Here is a 20,683-nt window from a genome sequence, read left to right as displayed (position 1 = left end):
ATGACAGACTCAGCTGGTGAGAGCAATGCAACCGGTGACCACTCCATAATTCAAGTGATAGAGGAGGGGGAGAGATCTGAGAGAGAAATAAGTCATGTGGGTATCCAAACTTTGAGCGGAAACGAAGAAATTGAAGACGAAGGTTTTGCGTCCCAGATCAAAACAGAGCTTCCCGAGGAACTTCCCAAACTAAATCCTACTTGCATATTTAGAGTCCCTAAGAAACTAGTCAGGGACAATGAAGACGTTTTTGTCCCACTAGTGGTTTCAATAGGGCCGTATCACCACGGAAGAAAAAATTTGCAAGCCATGGAACAAGTTAAGCGATGTTATTTGCAAGGCCTCCTGGATCGCAAACCAACTCCAGACACCAGTTTGTTTGGTGAAGTTGGTCAAAGAAATTAGAAGCAGAGAAGAGTTCCTTCGTAGCTGCTATGCCGAAAAGCTTGTTCTTCTGAATGGTTGCTTTATAATGCAATTCCTCCGCATGGATAATGCGTTTGAAGATCTTGGTATTGATGATCCTGTTTTCAATGCGCCAGGGATGTATTCGGCAGTTAAAAAGGACTCGTTGCTGCTTGAAAACCAGCTTCCGTGGAAAGTTGTCCACCATTTATTCATCCTCACATCAAAACAACCAGATGTTTCTCTGCATCAATTTAATCTTTGCTTATCTTGGGGCTTTTGTACCTTGATTACGTCTGAACCCACGGAGACGAGGGAAATCAGACATTATCTTGACCATGCAAAAGATTGTCCTGTTGGATCATCACAGTCGAGTGTAGAGAGACGGCAGGAGGATCATTGGGCTCCTATTCCCCCATTGACACATCTTGAGGAAATTGGAGTCAAATTTCAACGTGCATCCAATGAGAAAGCTCCGTTGGACATAACCTTCGACTGCATAAATGGAGTGATGGAAAGATTTAGACTCTCTCATTCACAAAAAGATTATAATCACCGAGTTGAGCAAGGAGGACATTGTTTCTTTGTTCAACAGGCTTTGCAATGACACTGAACGCATCTCCTTCTTTTACTCTGACCTCGCCCTATCTGTGGATATATATCATCAAGATCGTTGGCTTGCAGGGATCAAAACGAATTATCTATACAATCCATCATCAATCTGGTCAGCTTCAAATGCGGTCATCATTATCCTCATTCTTACCGTCACGCAGACCGTATATAGTGTTCTCGCATACTACAAGTGGCAGTAACCTTCCAATCGGTCAATGTTCGCCCAAGCCCCAAAAAATAAACTAGACTTGCCTGGACTGCATGCTAAGTTATGAAATAATCAAATTCTTTTATGTTTGTATTTATTTGCTTATTTTCTGTATAAAATAAAACAGTGATGTCATTGATTATTATGTGTGACAATAATACATAGTTTGGAACCATCTTACCATCTATTTTCTATACAAAATAAAGCGGTGATGTAATTAATTATTATGTGTGACAGTAATACACAGTTTGGAACCATCTTACCATTTATTGTTTTCAACTTTTGGATAATTTGTAAACTATTTGGTATTTTTTTTATGACCATTCGACACTTCATTTTTTGGGAAATTTATATAGTTTGATATTGTGGACATCGAAATTTCGGTGAAATGAATGTTGACCAATAATTAAAATTTCAACACTCACGTGTCACATAAATTTTACATGTAGCGTGTGACTCAATGAAAAATCGAAATAAATTGGAAAAGTCATCAAATAGGACACGTGTCATTACTTGGCAGAAATGATTTATTTCATCTGATTATTTAAATCCAAAAATCAAGTTTTGAAATTCTATAAATAGGAAGCCAAGGCATTCATTTAGGGGAAGAAAGAAAGGAAGAAAGAGAGAAAGAAAGGAAGAAAGAAAGAAAAAAAGGAAGAAGAGAAAGAAAGAAGGGAATTTACATCACACCAAAACCTTGAAGCCTCGAAACTCTAAAGCTCTCAAGCAAATCCCGAAGGATCAAGAAAACACTCTTCGTTCTTCGTCAAATCCTCCTTCAAAGGTCAAGCCCCAACGGCCCTTGAAGAACTTCCGCCGACTCAAGATCAAGCCCCGACGGCCCCTTGAAGAAAGTGTTCATCATCCGTTCGTCCTAAGATCAAGCCCCAACGGCCCTTTGGATCAACAACCTCAACAAATCCACACATCCAATCAGTCTTCAAGATTAGGCCCAAAAGCCCTTGAAGATCCGCTCATCCATCAACCCTCAAGATCAAGCCCCGACGGCCCCTTGAAGAAATCCATACACCCAGTCTTCAAGATCAAGCTCAAAAGCCCTCGAAGATCCGTTCATCAACTGTTCATCCCTAGATCAAGCCCCGACGGCCCTTTGGATCAACAGCTCATCCACAAACCTACACCCTACGAAGATAGAATCAGATGATCAAATTACAAAGAGATTGTAACCCCAAAATCATTAAACATAAAATATATTTTGTACACGTATTCTTGTCTCTTGTTTCAGGAATTTTTCGTATTTACAAATTTGGCACGCCCGGTGGGACTATCTCTACCTCTCATCTCTGTCTCCGTTCAAGATATTCAAGCACAGTCCATGGCTTCAAACAAAGAACAAGTCATGACTATCGGCACTACCTCCATTGAAAAACAGCTGGTTCAGATGAAGGAAACAATTGCAAGGCTGATAAAGATTGCAGAGGAGAAAAACTTGCAAACCGCCGGACTCATCAACCGTCTGGAGGCGCAACATGGCGTCAAAGTGAAACCAAGCTCTCTTCCAACTAAGAGGACCGAAGAAGGCTTCAACCCAAATGCCTACGAACTCATGTCAAAGGCTAGGCATGACTTTGCTTCCTCTTCAAATCTTGGAAAGAAGGTTTCAAACACCGTCAACGACAAAGATAACGACCTCACCAAAATTCAAAAGAAGTTGAAGGAGCATGGTTACGGAGTTGACAACAACCAAAGCACACCTCCAAAATCAATGGCATCAAGCAAGGGACAAGCCGTTCTTGCAACCACCAAGGGAAGAAGCATAAGCACTTCCGCCACAAATGGAGCATCCATTGGTACCACAACCACTCCTCAACATGCCGCTGCAAAGTTGGTACTGCTAAGCAAGCAAGAGCAGCATCAAAGGAGCGAGTCGGTCATCCACCTGACCTTGCTAGGGGCACCAAAGCATGCTATTGAGGCACACAAGATGACACCCCAAAATGGCCAATGGGGTTCTTCATCAGCACTATGGATGTCTGAAGGAAAGTCATGTCTATTGGCTGCACAAGTCATGACCATCGGCGTCACCTCTGTTGAAGAACAGCTAGCTCAGATGAATGAAGCAATCGCAAAGCTCACACGGACTGTGGAAGAGAAGGACCTGCAGATTGCCGCACTTGTCAACCAACTAGATGCGCTGCCCGACGTGAAAGTCGACCCAAATATTGGCCTATTAAAGAAAGACGGCGACGAAGAAGAGGAGCCACCAGCGGAGAAAGATGAAGAGAAGTCGAAGCTAGACCAAGCAACGGCATTCATGGGATCTCTCTCTATCCAGCAGCTACAGGAGATGATCGCAAGCACTGTCAAGACACAGTACGAAGGAAGCTCGCATGACTCCGTACTGTACTCAAAGCCTTACTCCAAGAAGATTGATGCTTTGAAGATGCCAAGGGGTTATCAACCCCCAAAATTCATGCAGTTCGATGGAAAAGGCAAGCCGAGGCAACATGTCGCCCATTTCGTTGAAACTTGCAACAATGCTGGGACAGAGGGAGACTACCTCGTCAAACAGTTCGTGCGTTCGCTGAAAAGTAACGCTTTTGACTGGTACACTGACCTCGAACCTGAGTCTATCAACAGTTGGGACCAGCTAGAAAGGGAATTCCTCAACCGTTTCTACAGCACTCGTCGTACTGTAAGCATGCTAGAGCTGACCAGTACGAAACAGTGGAGAGATGAACCTGTCATCGACTACATAAATAGATGGCGCTCCTTAAGTCTGGATTGTAAAGATCGACTTTCTGAAACCTCTGCCATTGAGATGTGCGTTCAAGGCATGCAGTGGGGACTACACTACATCCTTCAAGGCATCAAACCACGAACATTTGAGGAGTTAGCCACCCGCGCCCATGATATGGAGTTAAGCATCACCCGTCATGGGAAGAAAGAACAGATCGCCGACTACAAGAATGACAAAGTTTTGGGGCCAAAGGTGGATAAGGCTGCGTGGAAACCCACCAAGGAAGCAATGACGCTCAACACAACTCCAGTCAAAACCCATACACGAGGCAAGGCGATTCAAACCGAAGCTTTTCGTGATCAAGAGATACGTAGACACACTTTGAAGGAGCTTGAGGAGAAGACTTATCCATTCCCCGACTCTGACGTGGTTGCCATGTTAGATGACTTGCTGGAAAAAAAGGTGATCAACCTACCTGAGTGTAAACGGCCGGAAGAGATGAACCGTACTGACAGTCCAAGGTACTGTAAATTCCACCGCTTCATTGGTCATCCGACGGAAAAGTGCTTTGTGCTAAAAGATCTCATCATGAAGTTGGCTCAGAAAGGGATCATCGAGCTAGATCTTAATGATGTGGTGAAGTCAAACTATACCACCGTCACTTCTGGCTCTTTGAACTCAAAATCTTCACCTCAACCGCTGGGGGCATGCTCCAAAACCATGTCAGTCAAGTCAAGTGAAGATGAAGGATGGACTTATGTCACTCCAAAGAAAATGCACAAGAAACATAGGTCTCCTCCACAAGTTCACCAATCGGAAAGGGGGCAAAGCAGCTACCGTCAACCTTCAAAGCTACATGAAAATGTTGAGGATGATGAAATTATGACACAAAGATCGCCCGTTGCCATCACGATGCGCGATTTCTTCCCCAAAGACTTCTTCAATCACTCAGTCAAGACTCCTTGCTATGAAGATTGCAAGGAATGCCTCTCTAGGATCGTTTGACAAATTCAAAACGCTCCTCGTTCGCACGAGCCTAAAAGGCGACAACCAAAGCTCCTCGTTCGCACGAGCCTAAAAGGTGACAACAAAAGCTCCTTGTCTGCATGAGCTGAAACTGCAAATGGCACCAAACGCTCCTGGCCCACAAGAGCATAAACTGTGTATGGCTAAATCATCACCAAAATCATCATCAAAACCATCACTCATTTGAACTACGTTATGACTTGATCTCTTCTTTGGAAGAGTACGTAGGCAACTTGAAGCTTCAAAACTTCAAGTACAGTCACATCAAAATAAATAAATAAATGTTTCATTAAAGAAAGTCAATTTTATTACAAAAGAACAGAAAAAATAAAAATAAAATACATATGTTACTATGTATTAAAAAAATATAAATATATATATTGTCCACTTCAAAAAAAAAAAAAAAAAAAAAAAAAAAAAAGAGGAAATATATACAATATATATACAAATCCAGGCCCTCATCAAAGTCCAAAGGCAGATTCTCTCTCTCTCTCGGTCTCTGCTCGTAAAAGAGCCCCAAAGATTCGCTCTTTCTCTTTTCAAGTCCTCGTTCTTTTTCCTTTTCTGAAAATCGAGGTCTCTTTTTCTTCTCTTTTCACAAAAACACCGTCTCTCTCTTGCTAGCAGATAAGCAGCAGCTATGCAGAGTGGTGGAATGGGGATGGAGATGGAATGGTTGTTCTGAAAATGGCCCAGCAAGGCATCCCCAACAGCAAGGCAAGCCCAAATCTCTCATGGTGGGCTGGATTGATGAAGACGAAGACCCATTTATTGAAGCACCCAGCTCTGGCCCTATCTTCTAAATCATTCTCGACATAGGTATCCGAAAGGGGCCCGTCGTTCTCCTCCTCCATCTTCTTCTTGGTCGTCCGCTTGGCCGTAATGTCGCTCAACGCAACAACCATCAAACCCCCATCAACAAATTGATGACGACGATGATGAATCAAAGTTTTGAAGTCTGAACCAGAGTCACTTCGTGAATTCGCTCCGAAGTTTCCTATTGAATTGGCTTAAAAGCTGCATCATCCAATCTGGTGCTTGAGAAGCTTGTTAATTACTTTTCGAAGATGGGCCTGTCGTACTCGATTCCAGATGGCCAGGTTCAGACCGCTGGAGATTCGGGCAAGCAAAGCGGTGTTTTCAAGTCTTGTGGATCCCCCAATTGCTTCTAAGTCAAACAATCTGAAAAGTGATGGCAGCGGCAGCGGACTCAGACCAAGCCCAAAGACCTCAATCCTTACCGGAACGAGAAGCTCGTCTTCAACATCGACGACCCAGACCTTCCTCCCCCGCACCAAAATCCTGGCCAAAATCTCTATCTCCGCTCCCTAAAGCCCAGAACTTTCCAGCAGCTCCCCACCGTGGTCCCCTGCCCGGCCCCGTGTCGTTCAGGCTCCGTCCAGTGCTCAGTCGCCGTCGCGCCCACCGCGGCCTCCAAGGTCGCCAAGGAGTACAAGGTCAAGTCGGTGAAGGCGAGGCAGATCATTGATAGCAGGGGCAATCCGACCGTCGAGGTTGATCTGGTCACCGACGATCTGTATCGATCGGCCGTGCCCAGTGGCGCTTCTACCGGAATCTACGAGGCGTTGGAGCTCAGGGACGGTGACAAAGCGGTCTACGGGGGGAAAGGTGTGCTCACTGCTGTGAAGAATATCAATGAGATTTTGGGACCCAAGCTCATTGGCGTCGATGTCAGAAATCAAAATGAGGTCGATGCACTTATGCTGGAAATCGATGGAACCCCAAACAAGTCGAAACTGGGGGCCAATGCCATTTTGGGAGTATCTTTGAGCGTGTGTAGAGCGGGAGCAGGAGCAAAGGGAGTGCCATTGTACAAGCACATCCAGATAGTATCGCGAAGGCCCCCAAGCCCAACAATCGCACCGTCTTTCCAGCCATCAAATCTCGAGAATAACTTGGAGAGTCTGCCTACCATGGTTGCTAGGGTTCGGCCTGATGACAACAGTCTGCAATTTAAGTCTGTATCACAGTCGGTTGATGGAGTTCAAAGCAGACATCGTGGAACATCGTCTGTACAAGCATTTTGTGTCAGTATACGTGTCGTGCTTAAGGATCGCGACGTTGGTCTATCAGCTGTCGAAGATCAACGAGCAACTTGTGTAGTCATAGAGCGTGGTCGACAAGTACTCGGGAGTCGATGAGGATGTTGGAGTCATTGATGAGAAAGACCTTGATTTGCTTCATTCCTTTTTTTTTTTAAAAAAAAAAGAAAAAAAAAAAAAAATCAATTGCGGCAACATGTTCGAGTTGACGCAATGGAAGCAGTAATGGCATGTTGGGAGCTTGATCATTAACAGGTGTACCACAGGTGAAGAGAATAAGTCCGCTTCGTCCACGACGGCAGGTAGTGCAATGGGAGTCTATTGGCTGTGCTCAGTGGCTGTGATCTGCCCTCTGCTCATCACCTGGCGCCGCAGTAATTCCTCCACTTCAGGCTTGACGCCTTGCACTACCTCGAGCTCGTCATTCTGGCCACCATGATCAAAATCAACGTAGAGCTTCATTGACCGCTGTCAAACGACTAGCCGGTCTTCAAACTCGACGCCTTACACTCTGCCTCAAGATATGGCTGCTTCTGCACCTCCGCCATGGCTGCTGCCTTTGAATGTGATCAACAAAATCAAAGTTTGTCAACTCACACCCAAAGATCTCATCCGTCTGCTTGCCTCTGCTGCTGCCTTTGAATGTGATCAACAAAATCAAAGTTTGTCAACTCACACCCAAAGATCTCATCCGTCTGCTTGCCTCTGCTGCTGACTGTGAATGTGATTAACAAAAACAAAGTTTGTCAACTCACATCTGCTTGCCTCAGCTGCAACTCCGTCTCTTGCCTCATGCTGCTCTAAGCTCTTCTGCATTCCTCCCTGCACCATGTGGGGAATATATATAAAAAAAAGAGGGATACGCCAGTCTGGAAAGAAGAAGGTAATGGTGGAATCCATCAGCCCATTTTGAAAAGAAGAGTAAAAAATTAGAAATAAAAAAAAATATAATAAAAACAATGATGGTACTTCTGGAACCATGTGCAAAAAGAAAAAAAAAATATATATATATATAATAAAAAAAAAGAGAAAATATGATGGTGCTTCTGGCACCATCTGAAATATATATATATATATATATATATATATATATATAAATGAATGGTGGATCAGTGCCACCGAAAGCAAAGAAAAGTTAAAAAAAAAAAAATAATAATAATAATAAATAATAAAATAAAAAAATAAAAAGGAATGATGATGGACGGTGATGTATATGTTTTATCTGTATTTAGCATAATACACTGAATAAAATAAAGTATGTCCATTAATCTCCAAGAAATTACAAGTGTGTAAAAAAAAAAAAAAAAAAAAAAAAAAAAAAAAAAAAAAAAGATGGAGCTTTCACAAAGGATGTTCACGTGAAGCCCCATTACTTGGCAAAACTCTAGAAGCGGAAGGCATCGGAGCAGAAGGCATCGGAGCGGGAGGCGTTGAAGCTAGAGCATTCCAGGCCTCAATACTTGGCCAAACGCTGGAAGACCCAGGAAAAAGGTGCCTCTGGAGGAAAGACGAAAACCTTTGACGGTCACTCTGAATCCGACCTTCAGACTCTTGCAGCTCATCAAGCTTCCTCTTCATGCCCGTCGAATAGTTGTTTGCAAGCACGTGCAAGCTTCTATTTTCATGCTTCAGCTGCTTGATCTCTTGTTTGAGACTTTCCACCTCCGCCATCAAGGATTCAACTTGGCGGGAGCGAGCAAGTAGGCGTTGGCCCATGTTGGACACAGAGCCTGCACACTGAACGCTGAGAGCGAGGGACTCTTGAACGGCCAACTCATCGGACCGTCCTGAAAGCAGCCGACTATCTTCAGGAGTGAGGAGGTTCCTAGCTACTATCGTAGCTGTTGTTGCGTCCTTCATCACAGAGTCTTCACCTGTAAGAGGACCGTTAGAAGATAAAAAAGAAGGGCGCCATACATTACCTTGACGGGGCACAACCGGATCGCTGCTGAGACTCAAATCTAAGCAAAGGTTCGATGAGTTAGTCATTTTTCAAAGGCGTTCAAAGAGAAGGGATGGAGCTAATTCTCAAAAGGCCGGAGACGATTTTCAAGAATGGGCAATTTTCAGAGTGTGTATGTTGGAGTGATCGATACCTCTGTAAAAAGCCAAGCGACACGACCACCGATTCAAAAATCCGGATTTTCCTGCGTGAAGTTCGGCGACGCGTTCGCGGCTTTTCAGAAAACGCGTTCAACTTTGTCAAAAGATATCTGACAAAGTCGAGAACACGTGGAGGCCATCATCGCAACTACACGTCTTTAGCCGACAAGCGCAAAGTTCGGCAACGCTTTCTCTGCTTTTCAGAAAACGCGTGCAACTTTGTCAAAAGTGGCGCTCGTTCAGAAATCGAAGAGGCGTCGTTCAGAAATCGAAGAGGCGTCGTTCAGATATCGAAGAGACGTTTGTCGACAAGGGTAAAAGAACAAGACCACCACTTGCTATTAAGAAATCCCTATATGTGTCGGCCTTCGTCTCTTATGGCAAGGCAGACCTGAAGAAAATGCCCAACTCTTCCTCACCTCTGAGGGCGCACTCCCAGCAAAGCCTCTCGAAATACACAATTCTTCTTCTTCCTTTGAGAAAACCTATTCAACCTTTGAAGATACCAGATGCCTGGAGTACAGATGACCCAGGAGGAAACGATAGATTGAAGCATGTGCTGATTCATTCACCGCTTCTTCAAAAGCAAAGGTATCTCATATCATTAAGGGCGAAAGCATAGGTATCTCATATCATGCTTTTTCCCTATCTTTTCCTTTGCCCTTGTTCTCACCTGCCAAGACAAGGACAAAGAAAGCAATATGTCGGAACCTCCACTCAAACCAGTTGCCACCAAGGAGTGAAGCACCATTTAAATGCAAAGGTTGCATTCAACTCCTGCATCGGAGGACAAATACTACAAGAAAAGATGTTAAACCTGCATAAGGAAATACCACTTCTGCAAAGGGGAGCAAGTAAGGCAAGTGAAAATGATACATCGAAGCATGTGGAGACAAGCATAACAAATATATGTGCTGATTCATTTGCTGCTTCTTCGAAAGCAAAGGTATCTCATATCATGCTTTTTCCCTGTCTTTTCCTTTGTCTTTGTTATTACTCGCATGGCAAAGTGAAAGAGAGCAGTCAGCGGCACTTGGAGTCAGTCTTCCGATCTGGAACCGACTACCTGGAATCTATTCCTGATTGCTTACCTAGTATTGCTCTCGAGTAGTCATCTTCAACGGTTGATACACTGCCAAAGAAGGGACAAGGAAACTTCAATCTTTCCAACCCTCTTCAATACGAATTGGAAAGATTGAACAAAGAAACAGGTCAGCACCTCCACTTCGTACTTGCCTGCCATATCCTGAAACCGCTCGTAGACCTTCGGGGGGAGACCAAAAGAATCCTGCTGCCCAGTTCAAGAGTAGCACAAAGGAAAATCAACGAGCGGAGGAGACCAGAAGAATCCTCCAGCCCAGTTCAAGATCAAGCCTCAATGGCCCTTGAAGAAATCACAAGTCCGATTCAAAATCAAGTGTTCACCACCCTTGAATCAAATTCAACTCCAGATAAAAGGAGTAAGTTCAGACCTTCGGAGGAGACCAAAAGAATCTTCCAGCCCAGTTCAAGATTAAGCTTGTGGAAAATCAACGATTGGAGGAAACCAGAAAATCTTCCAGTCGAACTCAAGATCAAGCCTCGATGGCCCTTGAAGAAATTTCCAGCTCAATTCAAGATCAAGCCTCGACGGCCCTTGGGTTGACATCTACATTAAGGGACTTCAAAACGCATCTTCTACACGTGACAAGCACATGTCTACGACGCGCCTTGAAGTGGGGGCATTTGTGGACATCGAAATTTCGGTGAAATGAATGTTGACCAATAATTAAAATTTCAACACTCACGTGTCACATAAATTTTACATGTAGCGTGTGACTCAATGAAAAATCGAAATAAATTGGAAAAGTCATCAAATAGGACACGTGTCATTACTTGGCAGAAATGATTTATTTCATCTGATTATTTAAATCCAAAAATCAAGTTTTGAAATTCTATAAATAGGAAGCCAAGGCATTCATTTAGGGGAAGAAAGAAAGGAAGAAAGAGAGAAAGAAAGGAAGAAAGAAAGAAAAAAAGGAAGAAGAGAAAGAAAGAAGGGAATTTACATCACACCAAAACCTTGAAGCCTCGAAACTCTAAAGCTCTCAAGCAAATCCCGAAGGATCAAGAAAACACTCTTCGTTCTTCGTCAAATCCTCCTTCAAAGGTCAAGCCCCAACGGCCCTTGAAGAACTTCCGCCGACTCAAGATCAAGCCCCGACGGCCCCTTGAAGAAAGTGTTCATCATCCGTTCGTCCTAAGATCAAGCCCCAACGGCCCTTTGGATCAACAACCTCAACAAATCCACACATCCAATCAGTCTTCAAGATTAGGCCCAAAAGCCCTTGAAGATCCGCTCATCCATCAACCCTCAAGATCAAGCCCCGACGGCCCCTTGAAGAAATCCATACACCCAGTCTTCAAGATCAAGCTCAAAAGCCCTCGAAGATCCGTTCATCAACTGTTCATCCCTAGATCAAGCCCCGACGGCCCTTTGGATCAACAGCTCATCCACAAACCTACACCCTACGAAGATAGAATCAGAGGATCAAATTACAAAGAGATTGTAACCCCAAAATCATTAAACATAAAATATATTTTGTACACGTATTCTTGTCTCTTGTTTCAGGAATTTTTCGTGTTTACAGATATTTAGTAATACTGTAAGGATAAAATTGGTTCTTACCCGATAAATTGGGTGTCAATAAAAGTGGATGTGCAATTTCAAAAGGATAAGACTACAAAACCCTAGAGCAAGTTAGGAAGAAAATCTCTGCAGTCTCTGCATTCCATGCTGCAGACTCTGGATCATCGACAAATGATTGTGTTTATTCTTCCTAGTAATTTCTAAGCAGTAGATTCGAAGATAATGTAAAGAATAAAAAAATTATGAAGGGTCATTACTTGGCAGGACTTGGCGTGGTTTCTGACTGTTGCTCACCCTCTGGTTCAGCAGGAGCCTCTGGTTTTGATGAGCCAGGAGTACAATTCACCGTAACATCTTTGGCAGGTGAAACAGATGCGCTTGCAGCTGCAGTTCCAGCCGCAGTTGGTGAATTAATTTTTTCATTCTTCACATCCTTTCTTTCCCTTGCATCCTTTCCTCCTTCCATGGCATCCTTTCCTCCCTCTGCATCTTTTGCATCCTTTTCATCCTTTGTATCCTTTCCATCTTTTCCTCCCTTTGCTTCCTTGCCATCTTTGGCAGGTGGAGGTGGCATCATGCGTGGCAGAGGCTTCTGTTTCAGCTTCAGGAAAATCTACTGCATCCTTTGAAAGATCAGTCGGTTTACCAGGTTTTGGGCCCTGGATGACAACAATTGACGGCTTCTTGTCAGGATCTTTCTTCCCTCTCTTCTTCTCAATATTAGGAACCTCGCGAAGAATCAGCTCCGCTGTTGCATTCCAGTAATGTTTGTCAGCTTCTTTGTGGAGCTTCCCTTGGTTGGCCGGGTACAGCTGCACAGAAAGTTAAATTCACGTCTTGGATATGAAGCACTGATGGTGATCGTAGAATGCATGCATGTACGAGCAAGCAAGGGAGAGGGAGGGAGGGTGAGAGAATTAGGATTACGGAAGAGGTAGAACATTGAAGCCAAAAGGTCATATCAAAATATTTCAATGCATTAAACAGTGCATACGAAAAATTGAAAAGAAAATATGGCATAATATTTACACACATTTATTTCGTTTGGTTACCCAGCTAATGACTAAAACCAATAATGCAGAGACCTAGGATTTCACTATGTTCTCAGGCTCTCTTGGCCAACCATACAAGGAACTCCAATGTTTGTTAACCAAAAAGGTACGAATATCCAAGCGATGGGAAGATCGCAATAGGAAAAAGTAGTATAAAATGTTGCATAACGTACTACAATGGTATGGAATCTAGGAAAAGCTAGTGCTTCAAAGCCTATATTCCCGAGATAAACAATATAACCAACTAAAACGGAATCCATTGGCAATTCAACGACATCTAGTTTCTATCCAGTAAAGCAGAAGTGAATCTTAAGTTCCTTATAAAGACTAGAGGAGACATTGCAATCCATCAATCTTATATGATGGTCTGTGACTTGCCATTGATTCCCACAGCAACTATCAGAATCAGCTAACGAAGAAATTCAAAACAGGAAAGACGAAACAACTTATGCAATGATTCAGTCAAGATCTAATCTCATATTCCCCATTTCAAATTTACACACACACACACACACACACGCAAAACTGAGACATAGTAAATGCGATTTACTGGCATAACCCAATTACCAAATTCAAGGACAAATCTCAACATCATTAATTCAGACCCCAAACTAGGAAAAAAACATAATGAACACAGAATCACAGATACAGAAATCAAATTAAAACTTACAAGGACAAATCTCAACATCATTAATGCACAACTATCTGTGTCCTATATAATGCACATAAGAATGTGGAAGACATGAAATGTGTACTTACTCAACTTGTTACTTATGGAAGACTATTTTTACAAAAGTACAAATTGTGTCGGTGCAATGGAAAATTTCTCAAGAGGCCACCATTCATAGTTTACCTCGCCCAAGCATGTTTAACTCAGTAGTTTTGATAGAAAGAACTTTTTAGTAATTCATTGGCGTGCCTCAAGTAATGCAATAAAGTACATGATAAAATCTTTTTTATTGATTACAGGTGACAATTGTAGATCTGAGTATGCAAAGAAAATGTTTCCAGAATAAGATATAGCAGAATTCGTTGCCAACAAAGTCCCTGGCTTACCTTACTCACAAGCCAGCAACACATTCCTAATCCTGAAGTTGCCAGAATTGTAGGAGAGAAGTTAAAACATTCCAGTAATTATACCCCCAACGTTTGTGGATGCATTGGAAGGTTAGGTCTTGGATTATAACCCTCTTTTCTTAGTTCTAGAAGAAGACTGTTGAGCAATGAATATATCTGAGCAGACTCTGGGTGACTCCCATCTGCTGCAACAAAAATATGAGTGTTGTTGTTTACCTCAATCCATCTGTACCGAGGAACCTTTTGAACTTCTCTGTTTTTCATCAGAGTTCGAACCTTAAGCACACTCCTCCATTTTCCAGCATCAGCAAGTATATTTGATAAGAGTATATAATAGCCAGAATTTAGAGGTGCCAATTAAAAAAGATATCTTGATACCTCTTCTGGGGAGAATGGCATGCTCTTTATTGTTTCAACTGCTTCATGTAAACGTCCAGCACGCCCTAACAGATCTACCATGCAAGCATAATGCTCCAACCTAGCTGGGATCCCATATTCCACAATCAAGGAACGGAAGTAGAGAATTCCATCATCAACTGCGCCTGCATGACCACAAGCAGATAATACACCAAGAAAGGTGACATGATCAGGCAAGATCCCATTACCCAACATTTCATGAAATAGAACAAGAGATTCCTTAAGGCGACCGTGATTCCCATAAGCAGAAATGATGCTGTTCCACGAAACTTCATTTTTCTCTTCCAGCATGTCAAACACACGGCGGGCAACATCTAAGTTTCCACATTTGGATACATGTCTATCAGTGCACTCTCAGCAAACAGGTCAGAGCTAAATGCACTTCTAATCATGAAACTATGGATCTCTTTCCCGTAATGAAGTGCTGGTAAATTTGCACATCCAGAAAGCGCAGCTGAAATGCTTACACAGTCATGTTTGGCACCTCCCATCCCCATTTGACGAAATAGATCAACCGACACTTCTGGTTTGCCATTCTGGGAATAGCTTGTTATCATCGAGTTCCAACAAACAGCATCCCTTTCAGTCAGTCTTTGAAAAACTCGATGAGCAAGATCGAGAACAAACCCCAAAATCATAGCTGTGCACATGACAACATCCGTTCTGGTGCTTTGTTTGAAAATTTTGCGTGCCATCTCCACATTCCGAATATTTGAAGTATACATCAATAAGTGCACTTTGCAAAAACGCATCCAAAGACACACAGTGCCCTACAATGTAACCGTGAATTCCTTACCTTGCTTGATCCTACCTTGTTCAGCAACCGAAGGTAAAAAACTTGCAAATGTGATTGAATCAGGTTTGACACTTGTAGATATCATGTCTTGAAACAAACGTGAAGCCTCAAGCATAAACCCACTTTGTATATAACCAGATATCATCCCATTCCATGTCACTAGATCTGTTCGAGGCATCATATCAAACAACTTGCGGGCATCAGAGAAGTACTGGCATTTAGAATACATCGTTAACAATGTATTAACCACTGGAGAATCCGACTCCAACCCACAAGCATCAACGAGCATGTGAAGTTGAGTACCAAAACCAATCATAGCTTCTGAAGCACAAACGGACAAAATCCAAGCTGAAGATTATATTTTAATTATTTTAATATTTTCTGTGGAATTTTTGTGGCCGTCCACACCCCACTTAACTATTTTTTCCCCTCTTCCCTGTATCTCTTCTCCCACAGTCCGGGGGGAACTCTCTCGAACTCCCTCGTCTCTCTTTCCTGCTAACTCTAATCTCACCTCTCTCTTTCTCCCTTTCACACTGTGCACAGAAGGTGCACAAATTTTCCGACCACCACCACCCAAACCAAGAGCACCATGAGCTTCGCCTCTTCCTCACGAGCCTAGAACACCCAATCTCACCTCGAACTTCCTTTCAGATAGTTGGGATCGAAACTTAAACGGGCCGCCACTTTTCTAACTATTTTCCTGTCAAACCACGGCGAGAGTTAGTTGTTGAGAAGGATACCATTCTATTCATCTCGCGCTCTGAGGTATGATTTTTGTTTTTGAATCACCCAATGAGAAATGAGAAAGTTATAACCGTTCGAACTTTCCCTAGTTTTCGGCTAGATCAGTGGCTTTCAGGCTATTTTTCCGAGCAAACCACGACGAATCAACCGCTGAGAAGGGTATCAATTTGTTCATCTCATTCTGAGGTATGATTTTCGTATTTGAATCACTGAATTTCATTGAGTATTGACAAAGTTATACGATTTAAAGATTATGCAGGAATTCGACCAAACTGAGTTTTGCGACGAGTTGTCCAAATTTCGGCAACAGGAATATTCCTAGAATATTTTATGGAATTTCTATATTCCTTGCAGTTACTTTTTTGGGTTTTGACCGGGACTCATTCTAAACTAATTTTGATATCCGTTTGGTGAAATTTTGAAATTTTAATGTAGTTCAGCTAGAATTTTAATTTTTGTTCTTGTTAACATATAATACTTAAGTAGGTGAGTCACGTTTGGAGTTGGAAAAAGTTGACGATGACAGACTCAGCTGGTCAGAGCAATGCAAACGGTGACCACTCCATAATTCAAGTAAGAGAGGACGGAGAGAGTTCTGAGAGAGAAACAAGTCATGCAGGTAACCAAATCTTGAGCGGAAACGAAGAAAATGAAGACTCTGTAACACAAGTAAGAGAGGGCGGAGAGAGATCTGAGGGAGAAACAAGTCATGCGGGTAACCAAACTTTGAGCGGAAACGAAGAAGATGAAGACGAAAGTTTTGCGTCCCAGATCAAAATAGAGCTTTCCGTGAAACGTCCTGAACTAAATCCTACTTGCATATTTAGGGTCCCTAAGACACTTGTCAGGGACAATGAAAATGTTTTTGCCCCACAAATGGTTTCAATCGGGCCTTATCACCACGGAAATAAAAAGTTGCAACACATGGAACAAATTAAGCAATGGTATTTGCAAGGCCTCCTCGACCGCAAACCAACTCCAGACACCAGTTTGGTGAAGTTGGTCAAAGAAATTAGAAGCAGAGAAGAGTTCCTTCGTAGCTGCTATGACGAAAAGCTTGATCTGAATAGCTATGAGTTTGTGAAAATGATGGTGGTCGATGGTTGCTTTATTATACGGTTCCTCCGCATGGATAATGCGTTTGAAGATCCTGGTATTGATGATCCTGTTTTCAGTGTGCCGGGGGTGTATTCGGCAGTTAAAAAGGACTTGTTGCTGCTTGAAAACCAGCTTCCGTGGAAAGTTGTCGACTGTTTATTCAACCTCACAGCAAAACCAGGAGATCCTTCTCTGCATAAATTTAATATTAGCATGTCTCGGCTCTCATATTTCTTCATTAGGCCTCATCCCACTGAGACGAGGGAAATCAGACATTTTCTTGACCAACTAAGAGATTTGCTTGTTGGATCATCACCGTTGAGTACAGACCATCATGATTATTGGACTCCTATTCCCCCAGTGACACATCTTGAGGAAATTGGAGTCAAATTTCTTGTATCCGATGAGAAAGTTCCGTTAAACATGACCTTCAACAGGGAAAATGGAGTGATGGAAATTCCACGTACGATAATTGAAGTCCAGACAGAATCTGTCTACAGAAACCTCATAGCCTACGAACAGTGTTCAGCGAGGCACCATGAATGTCGCATTTTGTCTTATGCCATGATCTTCAACCACCTTATCAAGTCTACCAAAGATTTAGACTCTCTCATTCACAAACAAATTATATACACCGAGTTGAGCAAGGAGGACACTGTTAGTTTGTTCAACAGGCTTTGCAATGACACTGAACGCATCTCCTTCTTTTACTCTCAACTCACCTGGCAAGTGAATGAATATTATGAAAAACGTTGGCTAAGGCATTGGCTTGCAAGGATCAAGAACGATTATCTCTACAATCCATCATCAATCTGGTCACTTTCAAATGCGATCATCATTGTTCTCATTCTTACTGCCACTCAAACCGTATATAGTGTTCTCGCCTACTACAAGCAGAAGTCATAACCTTCCAATCGGTCAATGTTCGCCCAAGGGCCTAAAAATGAACAAGACTTTCCTAACTGCAGGCAAAGTTATGAAATAATCACCCTTTTGAGTTTGTATATATTTGCTTATTTTCTATATAAAATAAAGCAGTGATGTAATTGATTATTTTTATGTGTGAAAGTACTACACAATTTGGAACTATCTGGCCATTTATTGTTTTCAACTTTTGGATAATTTGTAAAAGTATTTGGTATTCATTTTATGATCATTCAACACTTCATTTTTTGGGAAATTTATGTAGTTTGATAATTGGTAATACTGTAAGGACAAAATTGGTTCTTACACGATAAATTGGGTGTCAATATAAGAGCATGTGCAATTTCAAAAGGATAAGACTACAAAACCCTAGAGCAAGTTAGGAAGAAAATCTCTGCAGTCTGCATTCCATGATGCAGACTCTGGATCATCGACAAATGATTGTGTTTATTCTTCCTAGTAATTTCTAAGCAGTAGATTCGAAGATAATGTAAAGAATAAAAAAATTATGAAGGGTCATTACTTGGCAGGAGTTGGCGTGGTTTCTGAGTGTTGCTCACCCTCTGGTTCAGCAGGAGCCTCTGGTTTTGATGAGCCAGGAGTACAATTCACAGTAACATCTTTGGCAGGGGAAACAGATGCCCTTGCAGCTGCAGTTCCAGCTGCAGTTGGTGAATTCCATTCTTCACATCCTTTCTTTCCTTTGCATCCTTTCCTCCTTCCATGGCATCCTTTCCTCCCTCTGCATCTTTTGCATCCTTTTCATCCTTTGTATCCTTTCCATCTTTTCCTCCCTTTGCATCCTTGCCATCTTTGGCAGGTGGGGGCGGCACATGTGTGGCAGAGGCTTCTGTTTCAGCTTCAGGAAAATATACTGCATCCCTTGAAAGATCAGTCGGTTTACCAGGTTTTGGGCCCTGGATGACAACAATTGACGGCTTCTTGTCAGGATCTTTCTTCCCTCTCTTCTTCTCAATATTAGGAACCTCACAAAGAATCAGCTTCGCTATTGCATTCCAGTAATGTTTGTCAGCTTCTTTGTGGAATTTCTGTTGGTTGGCCAGGTACAGCTGCACAGAAAGTTAAATTCACGTCTTGGATTTGAAGCACTGATGATGATCGTAGAATGCATGCATGTACAAGCAAGCAAGCGAGAGGGAGGGAGGGTGAGAGAATTAGGATTACGGAAGAGGTAGAACATTGAAGCCTACAGGTCATATCAAAATATTTCAATGCGTTAAACAGTGCATATGAAAAAGTGAAAAGAAAATATGACATAATATTTACACACATTTATTTTGTTTGGTTAACCAGCTAACGATGTCTAGTTTCTATCCAGTGAAGCAGAAGTGAATCTTAGGTTCCTTTTAAAGACTAGAGGAGACATTGCAATCCATCCATCTTATATGATGGTCAGTGACTTGCCATTGATTCCCATAGCAACGACTGGAATTAGCTAACGAAGAAATTCAAACGGGAAAGACGAAAAAACTAATGCAATGATTCAGTCAAGATCTAAGCTGATTTTCCCCATTTCAAATTCACACACACAAACACAAAACTGAGACATAGCAAATGCGATTTACAGGCATAACCCGATTACCAAATACAAGGACAAATCTCGACATCATTAATTCAGACCCCAAAAACGTAATGAACACAGAATCACAGATACAGAAATCAAATTAAACTGGATGCTATTAAGCCCCTGAATCCCATGCATGCACATTGCACAACATTATTAACACAGAATTTAAATCCAACTTAATCAAATCATTAATGTAATCGTGTTAAAATTAGTCGCTATTTTGTAAGCAAATAACTTCAATTCAAAATTCCAATCTTTAATAATAATATGATTAGAAGCCAACAAATTAGGATCTGAGCTCACCCACGCCACTCATGGCGAGCAAGGCCTTCCTCTCGCATCTCCTCGGGCGGCGGCAGCAACGGCTCACTAGAGGCGAAAATGTCCCCATCATCATCATCGCCGCCACCCGCCTACGCCATTATCCTCAGGCACCGCCGAATCAAAAGGCTACACGAATTCCGGGTTAGGGGTGGAAATGCCGAAGCTGTAGACCTCGGGGGACTGCAGCTGCAGATCAATGTTGGGGTTGTTGTACCCACAGGGGAGAACAACGAGTGGAGGGGAGGGGAAGGATCGACAGAGGAGGAGAAGTCGTGGTGGTGGGTGGGAGGGTTGAACGACAAGTCGTAGTTTTGGGAAGGGAGGCCGGGTCGTAGCCCATGTAGGCATCGTCGTCGAAGGGCCGGCCGGTAGGGGAGTTGCAGCGGGGGTCGTGGGATTAGTCGTCGTTGGGGAAGGAGTCGAAGGACGACATGGTTGCGAGGGGAAATGCTGTTGTCGTAGATTAAAAATGAGGATTAGAGAGAGTAAGTAATTGGGTTATGGCCTTAAGCTTGTTTGGATTTAGGGATTTAGGGACTTGGATTTGGATCTGTGGTTGTTACTTCAGTGGTAGGTTAGGAAAGCGATGGAGAAGAGCATGAGGTAGCCAAGACTCAGCCAGTTTTCTTGAAGGTGTAGGGTAGACCAGCACGCCAGCGCTGACAATGGCAATGAAGACGTTGACAAAAGTTTTGGGTGGGAGGAGAGCTTGTTGGGTTTGGAGGGGGGGGGGGGGGGGTGGGGAAGGCGGAAGGGCGTTGGTGGAGGAGCCGGCTTCTTTGTCGAACACCACCCTGGCTGCCGCCACTCTGTGCCGACAAAAAACAAAAAAAATATTAAAATTGGACTCATCGACCAATAGGAACCAGCTTGTTTCAAATGGGCAGGGATAGGTCCGGTTTCAAGTTTT

General features: G+C 42.8%; 1 protein-coding gene and 3 pseudogenes across 5 annotated transcripts; 2 read left to right on the top strand and 2 right to left on the bottom strand.

Annotated features, from left to right (window-relative positions):
• LOC148694445 (uncharacterized) lies at positions 1–1,240 on the top strand (annotated as a pseudogene).
• A 9,752-nt stretch (positions 1,241–10,992) lies between these two features.
• LOC148694444 (pentatricopeptide repeat-containing protein At4g21300 pseudogene) lies at positions 10,993–15,847 on the bottom strand (annotated as a pseudogene). Its single transcript, XR_015967035.1, has 5 exons — positions 15,836–15,847; positions 15,607–15,628; positions 13,859–15,440; positions 12,008–12,562; positions 10,993–11,629 (listed from the first exon to the last, which is right to left on the bottom strand). The product of XR_015967035.1 is annotated as a pentatricopeptide repeat-containing protein At4g21300 pseudogene (transcript).
• LOC137740277 (UPF0481 protein At3g47200-like) lies at positions 15,513–18,117 on the top strand. 3 transcript variants are annotated; one of them, XM_088699892.1, is made up of 3 exons: positions 15,513–15,860; positions 15,929–16,025; positions 16,326–18,117. In XM_088699892.1, exon 3 carries the CDS (start codon positions 16,359–16,361, stop codon positions 17,841–17,843), a length of 1,485 nt encoding a protein of 494 aa, XP_088556018.1. In that variant the 5' UTR covers positions 15,513–15,860; positions 15,929–16,025; positions 16,326–16,358; the 3' UTR covers positions 17,844–18,117. The 3 variants fall into 3 exon arrangements, with proteins under 3 accessions (XP_088556018.1, XP_088556017.1, XP_088556016.1); XM_088699891.1 differs by having other exon boundaries at positions 16,323–18,117; XM_088699890.1 differs by having other exon boundaries at positions 15,513–16,025.
• Positions 18,118–18,176: 59 nt separating this feature from the next.
• Positions 18,177–20,683, bottom strand: LOC148694443 (uncharacterized; annotated as a pseudogene). Its single transcript, XR_015966465.1, has 2 exons — positions 19,757–20,683; positions 18,177–18,931 (listed from the first exon to the last, which is right to left on the bottom strand). The product of XR_015966465.1 is annotated as an uncharacterized LOC148694443 (transcript).

Source organism: Pyrus communis, chromosome 9, assembly GCF_041283825.1.
Source record: "Pyrus communis isolate YQ-2024b chromosome 9, ASM4128382v1, whole genome shotgun sequence".
NCBI classification, from domain to species: Eukaryota; Viridiplantae; Streptophyta; class Magnoliopsida; order Rosales; family Rosaceae; genus Pyrus; species Pyrus communis.
Note: the sequence above shows the minus strand (reverse complement) of the source record. Positions and strands in the feature narration are given on the sequence as shown.